This window comes from Ovis aries, chromosome 7 (genome assembly GCF_016772045.2).
Source record: "Ovis aries strain OAR_USU_Benz2616 breed Rambouillet chromosome 7, ARS-UI_Ramb_v3.0, whole genome shotgun sequence".
NCBI lineage: Eukaryota > Metazoa > Chordata > Mammalia > Artiodactyla > Bovidae > Ovis > Ovis aries.
Window position 1 is genome coordinate 27240706 of NC_056060.1, and position 20877 is coordinate 27261582.

General features: G+C 41.8%; 1 protein-coding gene across 1 annotated transcript in view; it reads right to left on the reverse strand.

Annotated features, from left to right (window-relative positions):
* RYR3 (ryanodine receptor 3) overlaps nt 1-20877 on the reverse strand; it is a 576153-nt gene that overhangs the window by 318787 nt on the left and 236489 nt on the right. Inside the window, exons 4-5 of the mRNA XM_060419037.1 lie at nt 6307-6381; nt 3989-4067 (exon numbers count right to left, since the gene is read on the reverse strand). Of these exons, the coding sequence (XP_060275020.1) occupies nt 3989-4067; nt 6307-6381 (154 nt within the window). The remainder of the gene's footprint in view (nt 1-3988; nt 4068-6306; nt 6382-20877) is intronic.

The following is a 20877-nucleotide window of genomic DNA, read 5'->3' on the forward strand; positions in this document are numbered from 1 at the left end:
CGAGAAAATTAGAGATACCAAGGGAACATTTCATGCAAGGATGGGCTCCATAAAGGACAGAAATGGTATGGACCTAACAGAAGCAGAAGATATTAAGAAGAGGTGGCAAGAATACACAGAAGAACTGTATAAAAAGATCTTCACGACCCAGATAGTCATGATGATGTGATCACTAATCTAGAACCAGACATCTTGGAATGCGAAGTCAAGTGGGCCTTAGAAAGCATCATTACGAACAAAGCTAGTGGAGGTGATGGAATTCCAGTTGAGCTGTTTCAAATCTGGAAAGATGATGCTTTCAAAGTGCTGCACTCAATATGCCAGCAAATTTGGAAAACTCAGCACTGGCCTCAGGACTGGAAAAGGTCAGTTTTCATTCCAATCACAAAGAAAGGCAATGCCAAAGAATGCTCAAACTACTACACAATTGCACTCATCTCACATGCTAGTAAAGGAATGCTCAAAATTCTCCAAGCCAGGCTTCAGCAATACGTGAACCGTGAACTCCCTGCTGTTCAAGCTGGTTTTAGAAAAGGCAGAGGAACCAGAGATCAAATTGCCAACATCTGCTGGATCATGAAAAAAGCAAGAGAGTTCCAGAAAAACATCTATTTCTGCCTTATTGACTATGCCAAAGCCTTTGATTGTATGGATCACAATAAACTGTGGAAAATTCTGAAAGAGATGGGAATACCAGACCACCTGACCTGCCCCTTGAAAAACCTGTATGCAGGTCAGGAAGCAACAGCTAGAACTGGACATGGAACAACAGGCTGGTTCCAAATAGGAAAAGGAGTACGTCAAGGCTGTATATTGTCACCCTGCTCATTTAACTTCTATGCAGAGTACATCATGAGAAACTCTGGGCTGGAAGAAGCACAAGCTGGAATCAAGATTGCCAGGAGAAATATCAATCACCTCTGATATGCAGATGGTACCATCCTTATGGCAGAAAGTGCAGAGGAACTAAAAAGCCTCTTGATGAAAGTGAAAGAGGAGAGTGAAAAAGTTGGCTTAAAGCTCAACATTCAGAAAACGAAGATCATGGCATCTAGTCCCATCACTCCATGGGAAATAGATGGGGAAACAGTGTCAGACTTTAGTTTTTGGGGCTCCAGAATCACTGCAGATGGTGACTGCAGCCATGAAATTAAAAGACGCTTACTCCTTGGAAGAAGAGTTATGACCAACCTAAATAGCATATTCAAAAGCAGAGACATTACTTTGCCGACTAAGGTCCATCTAGTCAAGGCTATGGTTTTTCCAGTGGTCATGTATGGATGTGAGAGTTGGACTGTGAAGAAGGCTGAGCGCCGAAGAATTGATGCTTTTGAACTGTGGTGTTGGAGAAGACTCTTGAGGGTCCCTTGGACTGCAAGGAGATCCAAGCAGTCCATTCTGAAGGAGATCAGCCCTGGGATTTCTTTGGAAGGAATGATGCTAAAGCTGAAACTTCAGTACTTTGGCCACCTTATGAGAAGAGTTGACTCACTGGAAAAGACTCTTATGCTGGGAGGGATTGGGGGCAGGAGGAGAAGGGGACGACCGAGGATGAGATGGCTGGATGGCATCATGGACTCCATGAATGTGAGTCTGGGTGAACTCCGGGAGATGGTGATGAACAGGGAGGCCTTGCGTGCTGCGATTCACGGGGTTGTGAAGAGTCGGACACGACTGAGCGACTGAACTGAACTGAGGTTTTCATGAACGCCTGGTCAACCCTGTCCCCCCGTCTTTCTGCCAACGTCAGCCACTTCTGAAAAGCCAGCTTGAACCTGGGTTGATGCATGTGTTTCCCTCATCTGTTAGCAGAATTCATACCAAGTTTGACTTTAGGAATTTGGGGTAAAAAAAAGTGGTAGAATGAGTAATATTCTCTGCTATTTCCCTATGTTTTTACTGAGGCCTCTAGTAACTAAAAACAAAAAAATAGGTTTCCTGAACACATGACTAGAAAGTGGTTATTTTTCAAATTTCTTCCCAAGTCTCAAAAAGTCTGAAGTCATTTTATTGGTATAAATATTATAACCATATATGACTTTTCCGATTACGTGCTCCAAGACAGACAGTTGGTTTATATTTAGAGGTCAGCTGACACTCAGAATGCATCACTTCACTTATTTTGTAATTTTCAGTGAAGGTTGACAACACCTTAGAGGAAATTATATTTTAAGAATAACATGCTTTAGCTGAAAACAAAGCAACCTCAAATCACATTCAAATATAATCTGACTTTAGTAAAACAAACAAACAAAAGCCAAACTTAGTGGGCTGAGGCAGGCCCACTCTTCTGCTCTGTATAAAAAGGGGAAGAGAAGGAGATGTGGGGGGCTTACGTCAGGTGTTCTTGGACATGACTGTGTATGATCCAGAAATAACAGATCCAGGGTAAACCCTCAATTCCTTCCCCACCCAGATTAAATCTAGGTTAAATTCTAGATTTTTAAAAACAGGTTAAACTATACATTTTTTTTTTCTAAATCATATGTAAAATCAGATAATCTTAGACCATCTCCTTAGGTACTGCTGTAGTTTTAGAATAATTACATGAACTTTGTCCTTCTTTGGCCCCAACAATTTGGGGGAAAATGTCATAATATTAAAGACTGTCTCCAATGAGACTCTTCCTGCCATGTAACCTAGGCTGTTTGCTCTTCCCTGGCCTTTTTTCCTGCCCAATTTCTAAGCCTGGGGCTCAGCTTCAGAGCAGGTCTATGTAACATCCTTCCAGTAAACTCTTCCTGCTTGAATTAACGGAGTCAGTTTCTGCTGTTTGCAACCAAGAATCCTGATTGGTCCATAAGCCCAAACTCTAAACGGAGCAGAAATTACATACGTAATGCCTTTGGCAGGCAGATTGCTCATGAATATTTCCAGCCACAGGAAACATCTTCCATCTCGAGGCCAGCTGTTCCTTTGCTGGATACTGCAGGTATTACAGAGTGACTTCCTTCACTGAGATGAAATGGGCCTGTTTTCAACTTCTATCCATTGTTCCACTGGTCTTTGGAATAACCTACAGCAAGTCAGCCCCTTCTTTGATTAACTAGAAACATTTGTTGATAGTTATCTTAGTCCTCTGCTCTTCATTCAAACCTGCATCATCCTGGTTACCATCTTTTTTAGGATCCACCACTTGACTGTCATTTTTGATTGAACTAAAATAAAAAAAAATAGCCACTGTTTCCCATACTATATGATGTATAGTGCTAATGGTGGAGGGCAGTTAAACAACACTGAGTCATATAGAGAGAAATTTCCTTTACTACTTTCAAACCTTTTGACTCTAACAAAGTTTTCAGTTTGGAACTTGTATACCATGAACACTTTTCTAATATTTGCCGACATTCTTCAATTATTGAGTGACATGGTTTTCTTTACATTATATTCTTTTTTACAGCAAGCAATACCAGTTTTCTACTTACAGCAATGATGTTAGTTTTGTCTATAAAACTTTAAATACAAAAGTAAATTTAAGGAAAAATATAAATTAATAATAAAGTTGATGCACAGGAATGGCAGATCTATGAAGGTGGATATCATTGACTAATATCTGGGAAACACTGCTTTAAAAATAGCTGATTCAATGCAGAATAAAATGGGACTAGTTTTTTTTTTTAATCTAGACTATACTTTATTATGTAAACCTTCATTATGCTTTGTTTTTTAAAGCGGTTATTCATTACCATTGGGTTTTATCAGGAATAACTTCTCTACTTATTTTCAGTATCTAACCCTAAAAATTGTTTTTCTTTGAGACTCTGGCAGATTGTGGTTAAAGCCTCATGCTCACTTTCATTTTGCATTCCTATGTTTTCATTCTGCATTCCAATAATATTCTTTATTATTCTTCTTTTCCAGAGTTCTATCAGACCTATTTCTTAACCAGGTTGGTTTGGAATCCCAAATGATTTGTGTCCAGCCTCCTTCTCAACCGCCCCCAGCCCAAGATCCCACTGAGCAGCAGATCTAGGGCACGTTGACTTACCTGTGGCGTGTTCTCGTAGACCTACATCAAAGGCAAGTTTATCCGTCTGGGATCTTGATGTGGTCAAACATGTTAGATACTGTGGAATAAGAGCAGATGCTAGTAAAGTCATACTCTTCTGTTGGATCTTGGCATCTCACCATTAGCTGGCTTCTCTGTTTCAACACTGAGCTGCTATGAAGAGGGCTTCTTGATTGTTCATGGCTAGAGTGCTTCTGGGATATATTTTCATAATGTATTTAAAACCTCGAAGATGTTCTTATCTGATGACCCAGTGATTTGACTCATAGGACTATGAGAAATAAGCTTAAATAGAAAAAGTTTGAAATATGAAATATGCTTTAGTTCAAAGATACTCTGAAACTTTTAAACTGAGAATATGAATAGGACATAAATGACCAACAATAATGGAAAGGTTGATAAACTCTGGTACTTCATTTTATGGAATATTATGTTACCATGGAGAGTATTTATCAAGAGTGTAGAACAGTATGGAATATACACAAGACAGCGTACTGGTATGGTTGCCACGTATGCAAAATTCAAATGCCTAGCAACCGGGCTAAAGTGAATTACACCAAACTGAGAGCAGGTTGTCTTTGGACAGTGGGAACATCCATGATAATATCCTCATTTCTATTTATTTTCTGCTTTTCAGTTTTTCTATCAGCTTTAAAGCTTCTCAAATAATGTCTGATTTTTTCTAACTATAAAAATACATGTGCATGTAAAATTGAAAAATTATTTTCAAAAGTAACTTAATAAAGGAAAAAAGTCCACAGACTATTCCCTGCCTCCTTTATTGGCAAGTGGTCTTAGAATTGGACTGAGAGGCAGATATGCATTTGGCACAAACTTCCCGAGTTATAATTCTAATTCTCTGCAACAGGAAAACACAGAATCATTGTATTGTATAGCCATCTCTCACGGGCTTTATTCTCAGAGCTACTCCTAAAAGGAACTGGCTAGTATAGGGTTCATGTTAACTGTGAGTGCGATTTCTTGGGGTAGAGGTCAACCAACCTCATGATGACTAATGCAAACCTTCCTCTTTGTAGCACAATGCTAGCCTGAGTTTTTAAAGCCAAGAGAAGTATACTGTCTGAGCTTTTATTTATTCTATTTAGGGAGAAAAAGAGAGGTGCTAGGGTTTTATTTACCCTATGGATAAGCACCAGATTCCTAAAGATAAAATGATCACCTCTCAGTTCTAGAGACTGCCAGGGTGCAAAATTTCCCTACTCTCTAACAGTCCCCATCTCCTGCTCAGATAACTTTCCATTTGGTCATTTTTGTTTGTCCTTTGCCACAAGGGACTATCACAGATGAATGTTCAGGCTGAAAAGGTCAACTTCTTACCAGTGTTCAGGAAAAAAAAAAAAAGCTGCAATAAATAAATTATTTAAGAAGCAGCTGCTGTTCTGCCTGCCAATTTGACAGTTCAAGCTTTGAGACGAATTTTGCAGTGTCCGCTGCAGGTGTAAAATGTGTGAAAATAAAGTCCTGAGTTAACGTAACAGTTTTTCACTGGGGTTAGAGAAAGAAATGTTCCTTACACTGATAATAAGGGAGAATGATACATGTAGGAACTGGGGGTAAATATCATTAGAATTGCCTCAGATTATACTTGACCGAGGTCACCATATTCCTTTTAACACTCCCTGCAAAAGAACTGCAATATTTGAATTTTACAAATTACATTTATTAAAACTTGAAAAAAAATTCAAGTTATATTGAGTTATCTAATTTCGGTTAATTCTAGTTCTAGATCCCTGAATAGTTATAGCTTGGTCTGCTTTCTGTGACTGCTCTGCTCTTTATCTGCTTCCTGCCTCTGGATTAACGTAATACCTTCAAATTCAGGAATGAAGGACCAGATATCATCCTATTTCCTTTAGCTAGTAAAAGAGAAATTTTACAAAAATCCCATTTGATTGCTTTTCCACCTATGCTGGTTATCCTTATGCATGTGAGTCATCAGTTATTCCAGGTATATCTGATCATCCAGTCAACAAATATTTTCTAAGCATTTATCAGAGCACCACACTTGATCAAGTTAGGTTTAGTTACATAAATTTTTTTTAAAAGACATAATCCTTTTCCTTATGGAGTGGCAGGGAAGGTGGTCAGATGTTAAGTAAACACAGATGTACAACTGCTAAGTGAGGTAAGTTACTAAGACAGTAATGTACTATAATTTCCATTCCGAGTGACTCCCGCTGACTTCTTAACCTGATTGAGACACTCGCTGACTTCCCACCCTTTCCCACCTCCTCAGCCTCCTTCCTGAGTGGTGACAGCGATCCAGGTGAGCTTACCATGCCACTGAAGGAGTGCCGCAGGAGAATTGCATGGCCATACAGCAGGGTCCTGTGGCCACCCCCTTGTGCTGCCTGTGGGGAGAGAGGGCAAGAAGTGTCAGCACGGGCCAGGGGTGGCCACTCTGAGGGAAAAGCATTCTTGGAGGACACACTACAAAGGAAAGACCCATGGCGAAGCTCCCAAGGAATTCATTCTAGAAGCGAGTGGCCAGCCTACAGGCGGGGAGGCGACTGGTTGACCACAGCCATGCAACATCCTTGGGAGAGGGTGGGTGGGGCCAAACCTCTTCTCCAGAATGGCCCCTGCCCGGAATCAGCAGAAACCCAGAGCTGTTCTATCAGAAAAGCACGTGGATGAGATAGGTACTGCTTACCTTCCTTTGAAACTTCTCAGAAGCGTTCAGTGAGAGAGAGAAACAAATGCGATGTAACTACAGCCTAGTGACACAAAGGCAGTGTACGGGGTTGGGGGGACAAGGCATACCATATACTCAGTCTGTGCCTTGTGGACTTTTTAAGGCACCTGTGCCTCCTACTTGCTCACTTAAACGGGTCTGATTTACCGTCATTTCACCAGTGATGGCTCTGATATCCGGGCCTTTAAAAGGGTGACCAGTGACGGGGAATAGATATCTCCTCCACTTACAGGGCCGTTTAGATGCCCTCTCTCTGCCCCACCAGGCAGCACCACCCTGGCTGTCCACTCAGTGGCAGTCTGAGCCGTGGGACAGGCCCAAGAAGAAGAGACAGCCCCACATAAAGCCACTGGTGTCTGCCTCTTGCTTTTCCTTTTATTTGATTTGCACAACCATGATCTGAACTGAATAGTATTGACATGATGGGAGACAAAACCATTATGTATTCCAGTGATGGGTGACCAGGTAACATGAAAAACTGAAATCTATAGAAGACTTTAGATTTTTTTTTTCATCATTTTCAACCTTTTACCCAAGTCTCTCCCTGTCATGGGAACTTGCCCTCAGAGGCAGTCACACTTTTTTGATCACACACTCCTTTTAGGAAAAAATATGTGAGCATAGGCTCCTATCCCCAAATACACACAAAAAGAAAGTTCAAAGCCTGAGATTAAAAATTAATATGGAGAGAGTAACATGGAAACCTACAATACCATATATAAAATAGATAGCCAATGGGAATTTGCTGTATGATTCAGGGAACTTAAACAGGGGCTCTGTGATAATCTAGAAGGGTGGCATGGAGAGGGAGATGGAAGGGAGGTTTGGGAGGGAGGGGACATGGGTGTACCTATGGCTGATTCTTGCTGATGTTTGAAAGAAAATCACAAAATTCTGTAAAGCAATCATCCTTCAATTAAAAAACTAAAGTGCAAAAAAAGGAAAAAAAAAATGTTGGCTAGCCAAGGTAGAATTAAAAAAAAAAAAAGTAATCGTACAGAGAAATTCTAACATTTTCTTTCCATAAGCCAAGGGCACCCCTTATGCATGGTATTTTAGTCAGCGCTACAGAGCAGCAGCCCAAGGGCTGGTTTCAGGGTCTGCTCGTCTCCTGTGCTGACCCTCCTTTAGGGCCACAGACAATAAGGGGGAAAGAAGGCAGAGTACTTCTACTTCAACTCTATTCAGATTAAATTTGGATTAACAGAATCACCCTGTCAAAGAGATGATTTTTCATGTCATATCATGAGCCTAAAGACAAGGGAAAAAATAAATGTGGTATCTTGTTAAAAAGAAGCCAGCAACTATATATAAATGTGGCTGTGCTTTTTCCATAGCTATAGAGATATTTAAATGCTCTCTAGACTTTAATACTATGAAAAGATTAAATGTTCTTTGCAATGTTTTAGGATTTCTTGAAACCATCTGAACTAACTTTAGTTGCTGTATTTACAAATGTGTCAACAGCTTCCTTTAGAATTAGTCATACTGAAAGAGTTTCATATCTCGTCAGTCTCACTGGTATTCTTCCTGTATAGTTGTACTACTGCAAGTGAATTGATAGCTTGTGAGGGTTTATGGTGTGGCTTTATGCTCCCAGATTAGTCTTGTGTCTCAAACTGAACTCTACTTCCCGTTGTTTATCATGGGTTACACTTTCCTCCAATTTGAGGACTCGTTAAGTAAAGAATCAGGAATTGCTGAGCCCCCCAGAGCGGCACTAAGGGGCTTGTGCTCCCCTTCTCTGGCAATGCTGGCAACATTCTTGGCCCTCATGGCCTCTATTTTGATGCCAGCAGAAAAGCAGAGAGACTTAACTACCCCACTGGGCTTGTATGGGACGTCACAAGCCGCCTCCTCTCTCTGCTAAGGCAGTGGGTCTTAGGTGCCTGAGAGTATCAGCTTGTTAATACACAGACTGCTGGGCTCCACTCCACAGTGTCTGCTTTGCTAGGCCTGGGGTGAGCCTGAGAACATGCGTTTCTAAAGTGTTCTGGGGAAAATGGCATTGACGGATGCCGCTGGTCCAGAACCACATTTTGAGGACCACTGCTTTAAGGAATGATCAAGTTTCAGTGGCAGCACCGCAAAGGAGCTTTTTCTGCAGAAGCTCTGGTAATCATCATTCCAGAGAACACTATCCTTGGCACAAACCACACTCTACAACCATTGGGTGCTTTACAACCATCATAGCTTATTCGCCTCATTTTTCAAGGTAGGGGTGATTTCATACTCTCGGAATGTGAAGAATCTGAAACTCAGAGATAAGGCTCTTGCCTTAGCTAGATGTCACACAGCTCGATGTGGTGGTGAGGGGGACTGAACTCAGAGTTGAGTCTAAAACCTGACTCATTTCACCCAATTTTTTAAATAATATATTCATTTGCCTACTGTGTACAAAACCAGGGAACACAGCACCAGGAAGAACAGAAAGATACTGTCTCAGCTCCTCAGCTTCGTGAAGGAGAACTGACACAACTGTGTCAATTAAACGAGCTCTGATCATATGGCAGGCACAGAACTATAGTGAGTGAGTCACCTCATTTCACCTCTTGATTAGTGTTGCAAAGTGACAATGGAATTACCTCCATATTACAGAAGCATAAACCGAGGCTTTGAGAAGTAAAGTAACTTGCTCAAAGTCATATAGGTTCCAAGGGCAGAGCTGGAATTTAATAAAGGGAAGGATTTAACTATGTGCTCTATTACAACATTTTCTTGTCTGTATTCTGGCAGGAGACAAGGCTTGTGCATAAAAACCCATGTTACAGAGACATCCCTGTTAAAAGAGGGGAGACAAACAACATTGGAATAGGAATAGACCAGAAAGGTGATGAGGGTGTTAAGGAGCTGCTTATATTCTGGAAGGATCCTTGACATCTAACAATGTAACAAACAAAAAAAAATAAGGACCCCACACAGGCAAAGGGTTGGAGGTTGAGACTATGAAGTTCATGGGGGGAACTGGTAGACAATTCACTGGTTAGGGTTGGAAGAAAGGGAATAGCTGGCAAAGACTTGGGGCTGTTGGACTATGGAGAGTCCCATCTGATGGTTCAACAGCTAATGGGACACTGGGGGAGACTTCTGCATGGAGAACAATAAAAACTGTACCTTAGGAAGGTAACCCTGACTGCAAAATGGTAAAAACTGGAGGCATCAAACCCTAAGGACAGAAAAGATGACTCTCTCATTCAGTTTCCAAGACAATCTAAAGAGAGGATATAGACTGAAAAATCTTAGAATCATCCCTTACTTCTCCCTTTTTCTCACATGCCACAGTCCATCCAAAGCACCTTCGGTGCCACCTTCAAAATATATTCTCTATCCACCTACTACTCAGCGCCCTTCTGCTTTCAGTCTGGTCTCTCCTACTGCTTCGTCTCACCCCGGCTCTAACTATGGCCTCTTAACTGCGTTTCCCCGCTGCACCCTTTCTGGTTACAGTCTGAGCTAACACAGCAGTCACAGCTGTCTTTTTTAAGACTGTCAATCACCTCACATTACTTTCTTACTCAACCCTCCTCTCATGATTCCCTTTCACACTGTGGCCTCTAAGGCTGTGCATCAGGAACTGTCAAAATATTCTCTATAAAAGATGAGACAATAAGTAACTGGAGCGTTGCAGGACACATGTTACATAGTCTTCTTTTTTTAAACAATTTTTTCATAAATTAAAAGCTCTTTTTACCTAGAGGGCTGTATATAAACAGGCATAGGCTAGATCTGACCTGCTGTTGTGATCCCTGCCCTACTTAATGTGGTCCTCTCCACCTATCTGACCTCGTCACCTGCCAGGAGGAGGGTCTCCACCACCCACTCTGCTCCAGCCATGTGGCCCTTACTCTATTCTTCAGACACGCAAATTCCTCCTGCAGGGCCTGTGCACATGTGCTTCCCTCTGTCTGAAATGCTCTTCCTTCAACATTCTCATGGTTCATTCCCATTCTGATCCATCTCTGTGCTCAGATATCTCATTAGTGAAGCCTCCTCTGTTCATCCTTCCTAAAAGACAATCCCCCTTACTGGACAACATTTTTTTTTTTTTTGCTTTATTATTTCTCATGGCATTTATTAGCTTATATATTATTTTTGACATGTATCTCTCCTCCCTCTCTCCCCAAGGACATAAGCTCCATGAGTCTTTGGTATGTCCTCTGTCGCGTCTATATGACTTATCAGTGCCTGGCAAACAAGCACTTAATGTCATTTTCATATTCATATTTCCTGAACGAATGAATAATAACTGGATGAGGTGGTCCTTTTGCCTCCTTTACACAAATGGGAAAAGAGAAACTCTCCTGTGGGCAGCTTGTGAATTTGGATTTGAACTTGAGTCTAACCACAAGTTCTACCAACTCTTCTCATTATTTGACACTAAGTCTGGATAACATCCCAGGAAAGCAATGATGAGTCACATAGAAGACTTCTTGGATCTGTTCATAAGGGGGATCCAGACCTCAGGTTAGTGAGACCTTATTGGGATGGCAGTTCTGTCTCTGCTGGGAGTGACCTTGGCTGTCATCACTGGCAGGATGAGAATAAGTGGTACCATCTCATTGGACTGGAGTGGAGTAAGGGGAGAAGCCAGCAAAAGTGCCCTGATGCCATGTCCTACGGTAAAATGTTCCATTAGATCATTAATTCAATCATCTCATCTGTAATTGCAAAAGTGATTCTGTCACTGACATTTCTTTTGGTGGTTCCCAGAGGACACTGTCACCCAGTCAGATAAACCTGATATGGCAATAAAGGGAAGGGTAACTCTCTTTCTCTCCAGCCATACATGTTTCAAGACTATCAGATCTCTAAATCACCTTCTTTTATCATCTGGAACCCCAGACTCCACTTTAGGGGGTCCCAGGATTTGGAGAGACTCCTTGCGGATCTAACATAAGCTGTGAAAGCTTTGGGGGATACTTCCTGGAGGGCTGGTAAGGCGTGACATTACTTCCTGGGAGGTGATGTATGTACTTCCATCTTCCTTCCTCCCCCTACCCACCCTTATTCTTTTAGGCCATCAAAGAAAGAAAGAGGCCTTGCTAGAAGGTCACAGAGCAGTATTTCCTGAACACATGGGGGCCTTTACATCACCCAGGAGGTTTCCTTTGACACAGGTGACAACTAAGTAACCATGATGCCATACAAATGAAAAAAAAAAAAAACCCACAAAAAAACAAAATCCAAAAAACTAGTAACCACCTAGCATCAGAAGTAAAAGGAACCTAATATGTTCAGTTAGAAAACATAGCGAAAAGTTATATTTACCGTTGGTACAAAACATTAAAATTTTAAGGAATTTACCTAGATGTTGAGCTAAACATTCAAAATGAAACCACAAACTTTTGCTCTATAAAATAAAACCTGATTTGGTGAAATGCAAAGGTGTACTTTGTTGCTGCTGCTGCTGCTGCCAAGTCTCTTTAGTCGTGTCCGACTTTGTGCAACCCCATATATGGCAGCCCACCAGGCTCTGCCGTCCCTGGGATTCTCCAGGCAAGAACACTGGAGTGGGTTGCCATTTCCTTCTCCAGTGCATGAAAGTGAAAAGTGAAAGTGAAGTCGCTCAGTCGTGTCCGACTCTTAGCGATCCCATGGACTGCAGCGCACCAGGCTCCTCTGTCCATGGGGTTTTCCAGGCAAGAGTACTGAGTAGGTTGCCATTGCCTTCTCCGGTCTAGTCACTCAGTGGCGTCCAACTCTTCATGACCCCAGGGACTGCAGCCTACCAGGCTCCTCCATCTATGGGGTTTTCCAGGCAAGAGGACTGGAGTGGGGTGCCCATAGAATGAGAATACTAGTGTTTGCTAATGCTCAGTCTCCTAAACAGAACTTACAGATTCAGTGTAGTTTTAATGAAAATTCTGGTAGGGTATCTTGGAATTCAACAAAATCACTATAAAATTAATCTACAAACATAAACAGTAAGAAAGTTTTATTTTAAAAAGGAACCACGTTTTAGGAAATGTCAAGAAGCAAAATTAGTTCATTGATTCTGGTAGTGGTTCAAAAGAAGAATGTAATACAATACAGATAGTCCATAAACAAATCTGAAATGCAGCACATGATAAAGCAGATTTTTTAGTACAATGAGGGGAAGACACGATGATTAAGCAAATGTCTCTTTGATATGCGGATAGCAAAACAGAAAAGTATTCAGTAAGATCCACAGGAAATATAAAAGATAGATTCTGGATGGAAAAGAGTTAAATAATTCATTTTAAAATTAAATTCTATGACAACTAGCATGTAATAAACAGTCCGCATTCTTTTATAGACCTATACTTCTCCATGCTCTGAAGCAACAGATAAACTCAAAGGAAATAAAAGACAGGATTTTACCAAGATTACTAAACTTCAGAACAATGGAAGTATCAACATTTAATACACTGGAGAAACTCTTTGTTATCACGTTGACAAAAGGATGGCCATCTCATTGAAATGTAGGGGGAAAAGCATCAAATAAAGAAATGGGCAAAGGATATGAATAAATGATTCATATCAGGCATAAAATTAAAACATATGGCAGAGATTTTCTTCCTCCTAGTAATGAAAGGAAAGACAATAGATGTTATGGGGAGGGAGGTGGGAGGGGGGTTCATGTTTGGGAATGAATGTAAGAATTAAAGATTTTAAAATTAAAAAAAAAATAAAAAAATAAAAATAAAAAAAGAAAGCATTCTAAAAAAAAAATAATGTATCATGTTTTGTCAACTAGATTTTCAAAAATGGAGAAAAAGTGTGAAAGCCATCAGAGCTATAATTTAGCTGGTGCTACCCCGTACAAGGTGGCACCGAGTACAACTCTTTTGAAAAGCAATCTGGTGATATATAAAAAGAGGTGTAAAGAAGTTAATAACCTTTGCTGTAGTAATCCTACTTCTGGGAATAATTTTTTAAAAAAGCCAAACAGAATGGGTACTGTTGTGAAAAAAGCATCATAGTGGGACAAACAAAAAACCTGCAAAGGACCTGAATATCCAGAAGAAAAATATTGTCAAGTAAAACATGGGGCTTCTTCAGGCTGTTCTATCCTGCAACCATTAAAGAAGATAGTTTACAGAGGTGCCTAGAAACACAGAAGATGGTTCTGATAGATCACTGTGGAAAAGGCAGAGTGCAAAATGCCTTCCACTATTAGTATGTATGCAAGAATGATAAGGAAACCTATAAAAATGAAAGCCATTTGACTGGGTGTAGAACCACTGGACTTTGCTTTTCCAAATTTTTCTTTAGCACCACTACTAAAAGACCATTTCAGTAATAAGTGTGTGTGCATGGGGGGTAACAATGTATTGCATGTGTTTTTAAGGAAAAGAGGGCTACGAAAGTGTTCTGTCTTTCTTAAAACTTCAGTTCCTTGAGATCTGATTAATTTGCCAGGATTCTCTGTAAATGACTTTACCTGCCTGAAAGGTGGCTGGCAAAGCGTACTTAGTGTGCTAACAATTAGGCACTGATTCCATGGTCTAGCCCTACCCTGGTGTTGGATGGAGAGCCGAGAAACACAGGCTTTATCCAAGACACCTCTGTTCTCCTCTGAGTTCCCTCAGGCTTAGCCCAGACTCCAAAGGGGAAATTTCTTGCCCAGGGAGTCACTCTTGCTTGGATCTCAAACACAGAGGCTCTTCTGACAGCCGCTGTGGCTGTTAGTGGACCCTTCACCTTGGATTCCATTCTTGTCCGTTTTGCTTTTTAGTTGCTAAATTCTGTCCAACTCTTTGCGACCCCATGGACTATAGCTCACCACGGACTGGAGGTGCCTCTGTCCACTGGATTTCACAGGCAAGAAGGCTGGAGTGGGTTGCCATTTCTTTCTCCATCCTTGCTCCTAGAGACTTGGTTTCCACACTATTCTATGCTTCCAATGCTGCCTCAACCAGCCATCAGATTCTAGGACCACCTTCCCCAACTGCTACAAGCCATCATGCCCCTCTGGCTAAATTCCCAAGACTCCACTTAAGCATCCTACTTTTCTAGGAGAGGTTGACAGCACTGTACAATCAGTGAGACAGATGGGAACTGCCAGCTCAAATGGCACCAAAGAAACTAATGGGGCATTTTCTAAACAGGTCTTAGACTGGAAACTTCTGGTAACAGAGACAGCTTTCCATTTTTAATGACAGTTAAAGTAGTATACTGGACTTTAGAAAGTGCCGAGGTCAGAAGGCACACGTACAGACTAGTCTGACTTGTGATCTGGAGTCAGAGCCGGGGAATATGCCAACAGCAATTCTACAAGCACATCCAGCCATCCTAATTCCCTCGCTATATGCGAAATCCTGGAAAACCCAATGCAGCACACTAAACCCTTTTGTTCACCACTTTTTCTGGATCCAATACTCTATTCTTCAGCTAGGTAACTGCCAAGTCCAGCATTTGGGTCCCTACTTCACGATACAAAGACATTCTAAAAAGCCTAAGGTATCATTCTCTTAATTTGACACCTTGATTTTTCACTTGTAAAAAGATAATTAACCTGGATCTAAAACTCTTAGTCAAAGATTTCTGAGACATTGGCCACTGAGAAAGCAACAGCATCAGGACAGAGTCCCCTAACGAGGTTTCCCCTGTAAGAAACCTTCTAAGTGAGTCTGGGCCAACTCAACCAGGAAAGTGCAGGCCCTTAAGATAAACACACATGAAAGGAGGCCACTTTCTTGGCATCCTTCGTGGGCCTCTTGGGATATTGTTAAAAACGGAAATCATGAAACAGGATTTTAATGAAGTTCAGAAAAGAGGAGGACATGCAGCATCTCCCTCCTTCCCAAGTTCAATGATCTTGATCATCTCCCCAGTTGCCTTAATGACAAGACAAGCCCACGGTTCACAGGCTGCAGGCACAACACGATTCCAAAGAGAAAAGGCTGAAACTGGTTTGCAGAGGGCCTATGGCAGCCTTTGCCCCGTCTGTGGCTGTGCTCTCCCCTCAAGGTCAGCAGGGGGACTGTGACTCCAGGGAGCCCCACCTCCCACCCCTTCAGGGCTGCCTCCTCCCCACCATTGCATATCCCAGAGCCCAAGGAAAGGATACTCCAAAAGCTGTGCACAAAGTCAGGCTAGCATCGTTAATTTCCTTCACTTCTTAAACAGAGAAAACACAAGCAAAACCTAAATAATCCATCCCCCGACCGAGCACTGAATGCCAAATGTACCATAGTTTGTACCATAAAATGCCAAATTATTATATTTTACAATTCACTGAATTCAGCCAACCTTCCCTCATGGATGCACCTGGAATTATTCTTCCTCAGTGAAGAGGATTTTGACACTCATTTTTGTTCAAGTCATTAATTTCACTGCCACATGGTAACAGTTCAGGACAAAAGGATGAAAAGCCAGAACCTGATGTGAGGAAATGTAAGTTCTGGGTCTTAAGCATCATCTGTAACAAGAACCTGCACAGCAAGAAGGCGTTTTCTTTCAGGCAAGTGCTTACAGGGCTTCTCTTTTGCACAGATCTGGCTGAAGGGGTAAGGAAAATTTGAGAGATGGCTCAGATGACTTAGGGATCACAGAAGAGCTGCTGTGATGACCCCGAGTTCATAATTTCCTGTGAGCACTTCAAGTCATGAGAAGGAAGAGCCTGTGGACGGTGCAGATTTGGGCCCTGTACTCATGACTAAAGGAAACTGAGGAAGCTTCTGCCTTTCAAGTCTTTAAAAATAAGGGTCCTGGCTCTTTGAGATTGGCGGATATATGCAATCGTATTCTCTCCTCTTTCCTGACCCATGACATGTGGGAAAATAATTAAATGACTTTTGGAGATTCCCACTCGGGCTGCAATTTTACAAATGCTGATTGTGAAACAGGAGGATAAGCATCCTTCATTGAGGGGGAACCAAAGCGGCCATGGGACTGCCTCCAGATTGAGCATGGGGTCATTCTAGACGCACTGTGCTTTTCTCAGAAGGTAGACACCAGACAGCCAGGGTGGCAGCTCGAACTTATTTCCTGTTATGGTATCTTTTAAAGGAGCAAATTGACAGGAGATATTTGTCAGGGAATTAATGACATTTAGACTGATGACAAGTATACCTTGAAAGAGGTGAAGCGATTATTTTCTTCTCTGAATTAACTTCCCCCCTTTCTCCTATAGCTCACTAACAGATTTGTAAGAACCTGACATTGCCAAGTCCATTCTTGACATGAAAGGCCCCTGTCAGCCAGATCTGTCTTCCAGTCACTGCTCTAGTTTTTATATGAACCGCACATCCTCATCATCCATCAGGCCTCTGATGAAAGGACAGACCAGTGGCACCAAAAACTCTGCTCAACCATCTCCTTTCACCCAAGGTAACGAATAACAAACATTTCCAACAAAAATCTGAAAGATCAGATTACCTTGACATGAAAAATCAAATTCTATCTTTAATCTACTATGTCTCTAGGGGAAAAAAAATTCACCATTCATCCTGGGAATTAACAAAATAGGAGTCAGTTTTTATTACAAAACCACTGTTGAGTCCTTCTGTGTGCAAATACCTCTATTCATATGGGCTATGAGGAAGGAAATGCACTTAAGTATATTCTGTTATTTGGTTCTCCTCCTTCTCCTTTGCACTCTTTAATCTATTTCTCCCTCTCTATATCAACACAACTTATTTTTCCTTTATCCCTCCAACTCCCTTGCACTATTCCCAATTATGATCTTGCTGCATAGAGATAAATGTATCCTGTTCTCTCTGCATTCACAAATAAGCCTAGGGCCAACTTACTACTTCCAAGAAAAACAACACACAAAAGCCTGATCTTTCCTTGAAGGATATGAAGTGGCCTTAGGTACAGGAGCTGATTCTCAGAGTTCTCTGTGTATGTTCAAGCCAGTGGATGGATAGAACAGGTGCTCCTAATACTTCCTATGTGTCTGTGGACCACACACTGTTCAGAGGCAATAGGTCTTCAGAACCTCTCATGGGTTGATCATACAGAATTGCACCTCAATCCCAGATATCCATCAGAATCATTAGTAGGGCTTTCAAAATGAAAACAGAGAGAGAGAGAGAGAGAGAGAGAGAGAGAGAGAGAGAGAGAGAGAGAGAGAGAGAAAACAGCCTCAAAGGCAAGGCTATTTCCCTAAGACTCTTATTTGATAGATCTTCAATGAGTCCTAGGAATCCTAGGTAATTCTAAGACAGAACCAGGCTTAAGAGCCACCACCCTTCTGAGACCTTCCCAGCCACAGCGGGCCCTTCATATAAGTAATCGATATGATGCTTACAGTGCAAATACTTCCCTGTTCTCAGAAGCCTTATTCTGGACCAGTGGCTGATTTTTCATTTAGCATTTGTCCAGAACCCTACCAAAGCAAAGAACAAACGTGGCTGCTGCCCCTGGTCCTTGAAGGCTCTAGGCCTCATGTTCAGCTAAAACTCTCGGTCTCTTAGCTCTGCTAGCCATGTTTGTGACAGGTGGAAAGACACAGATAACTGTTGCAAAACCTGCTTGGAGAGGGCTCTAGACAATTCAGACTCTTTTAAACCAAGAGTCCAGGCCTATGACTTCTAGGTCTCTACACCCATCTTCATGGATCTAAGACCAGCTAGACCCTTCCTGAGCTGTGTTACCTGCAATCTGGCCTCCCCTCTCCCACCAGTCTGGATTTTATCAGGCCTGGGAAGAGATGAAGTTAAGGGTAAAAAAGCAGAACAGATGAGGGGGAGGGACTTTCACTTTTCTTCTCTCACTACTTGGTCACCCCGTCCCCACTCAGTCACGTCCAATCTTCTATTCTCGCTCTGGCTTCTGTGTTCCTGGCCCTTCTGCATTCTCACTGATAACACTCCACTGTCCCCCCTACAGCTACAATGTCGCTTCTAGTTGTTCTGAATCATCTAACACTTGGGCAGTGTGATTCACATGGCTGCTCTCAAAAGCCTAGCTTAAGTCTAAGTGTTCTTGCTACCAGCTAATTTTTCAGTCAGAAAGAAAAATAAAACTTTTTTGAGGGAAAAAGTCTCTTCTTCTGGTCTGTGAATAGAAGCCAGGCCCTGGGTAGAGGAAGCACTACCTGATCTATTTTCTACTCTTTGTACGCAGAGTAAATTCATCACATGGACATTGATAGGATAACCGACTGAGACTGACAGTAAAACCAACTAGAGCCTCAAGAAAACACAGCAAAACTTTCCGGGCAAGAAGAGAAAGGCACATTAAAATTAGTACCTTCTACCTGTGATGAGTGGAAAAGACTAGAGATCTCTTCAAGAAAATAAGAGATACCAAGGGAACATTTCATGCAAAGATGGACTCAATAAAGGACAGAAATGGTAGGGACCCAACAGAACCAGAAGATATTAAGAGGTGGCAAGAATACACGGAAGAACTACACAAAAAAGATCTTCATGACCAAAATAATCACGATGGTATGATCACTCACCTAGAGCCAGACTTCCTGGAATATGAAGTCAAGTGGGCTTTAGGAAGCATCACTACGAGCAAAGCTAGTGGAGATGAAGGAATCCCAGTTGAGCTATTTCAAATCCTAAAAGATGATGCTGTAAAAGTGCTGCACTCAATATGCCAGCAAATTTGGAAAACTCAGCAGTGGCCACAGGAAAAGGTCAGTTTTCATTCCAATTCCAAAGAAAGGCAATGCCAAAGAATGCTCAAACTACCGCACAATTGCACTCATCTCACATGCTAGGAAAGGAATGCTCAAAATTCTCCAAGCCAGGCTTCAGCAATACGTGAACCGTGAACTTCCTGATGTTCAAGCTGGTTTTAGAAAAGGCAGAGAAACCAGAGATTAAATTGCCAACATCGGCCGGATCATGGAAAAAGCAAAAGAGTTCCAGAAAAACATCTATTTCTGCTTTATTGACTATGCCAAAGCCTCTGATTGTGTGGATCACAATAAACTGTGGAAAATTCTGAAAGCGATGGGAATACCAGACCACCTGACCTGCCTCTTGAGAAATCTGTATGCAGGTCAGGAAGCAACAGTTAGAACTGGACATGGACCAACAGACTGGTTCCAAATAGGAAAAGGAGTACATCAAGGCTGTATATTGTCACCCTGCTTATTTAACTTCTATGCAGAGTACATCATGAGAAACGCTGGGCTGGAAGAAGCACAAGCTGGCATCAAGATTGCCAGGAGAAATATCAATAACTTGAGATATGCAGATGATACCACCCTTATGGCAGAAGGTGAAGAGGAACTAAAAAGCCTCTTGGTGAAAGTAAAAGAGGAGAGTGAAAAAGTTGGCTTAAAGCTCAACATTCAGAAAACGAAGATCATGGCATCCGGTCCCATCACTTCATGGGAAATAGATGGGGAAACAGTGGAAACAGTGTCAGACTTTATTTTTTGGGGCTCCAAAATCACTGCAGATGGTGATTGAAGCCATGAAATTAAAAGACATTTACTCCTTGGAAGGATAGTTATGACCAATGTCGACAGCATATTAAGAAGCAGAGACATTATTTTGTCAACAAAGGTCCGTCTAGTCAAGGCTATGGTTTTTCCAGTAGTCATGTATGGATGTGAGAGTTGGACTATAAAGAAAGCTGAGTGCTGAAGAAATGATGTTTTTGAACTGTGGTGTTGGAGAATACTTGTGAGAGTCCCTTGGACTTCAAGAAGATACAACCAGTCCATCCTAAAGGAAATCAGTCCTGGGTGTTCATTGGAAGCACTGATGTTGAAGCTGAAACTACAATACTTTGACCACCTGATGCAAACAGCTGACTCATTTGAAAAGACCCTGATGCTGGCAAAGATTGAGGGCAGGAGGAGAAGGGGACGACAGAGGATGAGCTGCTTGGATGGCATCACTGACTCAATGGACATGAGTTTGGGTAGGCTCCGGGAGTTGGTGATTGACAGGGAGGCCTGGCGTGCTGCAGTTCGTGGGGTTGCAAAGAGTCGGACACGAATGAGTGACTAAGCTGAACTGAACTGAACTGTACCTGTGAGAAGAGGAGGAGGAAGACAGTGACTGGCTCAGAAATGTCAAGCATGGTTTACAATTTGAAAAACTTACACCAAAATAAGCAAAACTAAATCTCAGTTGTGCTAATGTTTGACTCCTTCAATGGCTGGAGAAACATCAATCAATCATTTCCCAGTGGGAGTGTGATGTGATGATTTGGTACATGAAAGAACACTGCAAACAATGAATTAGCTGAAAAAGAAATAAAATGATCC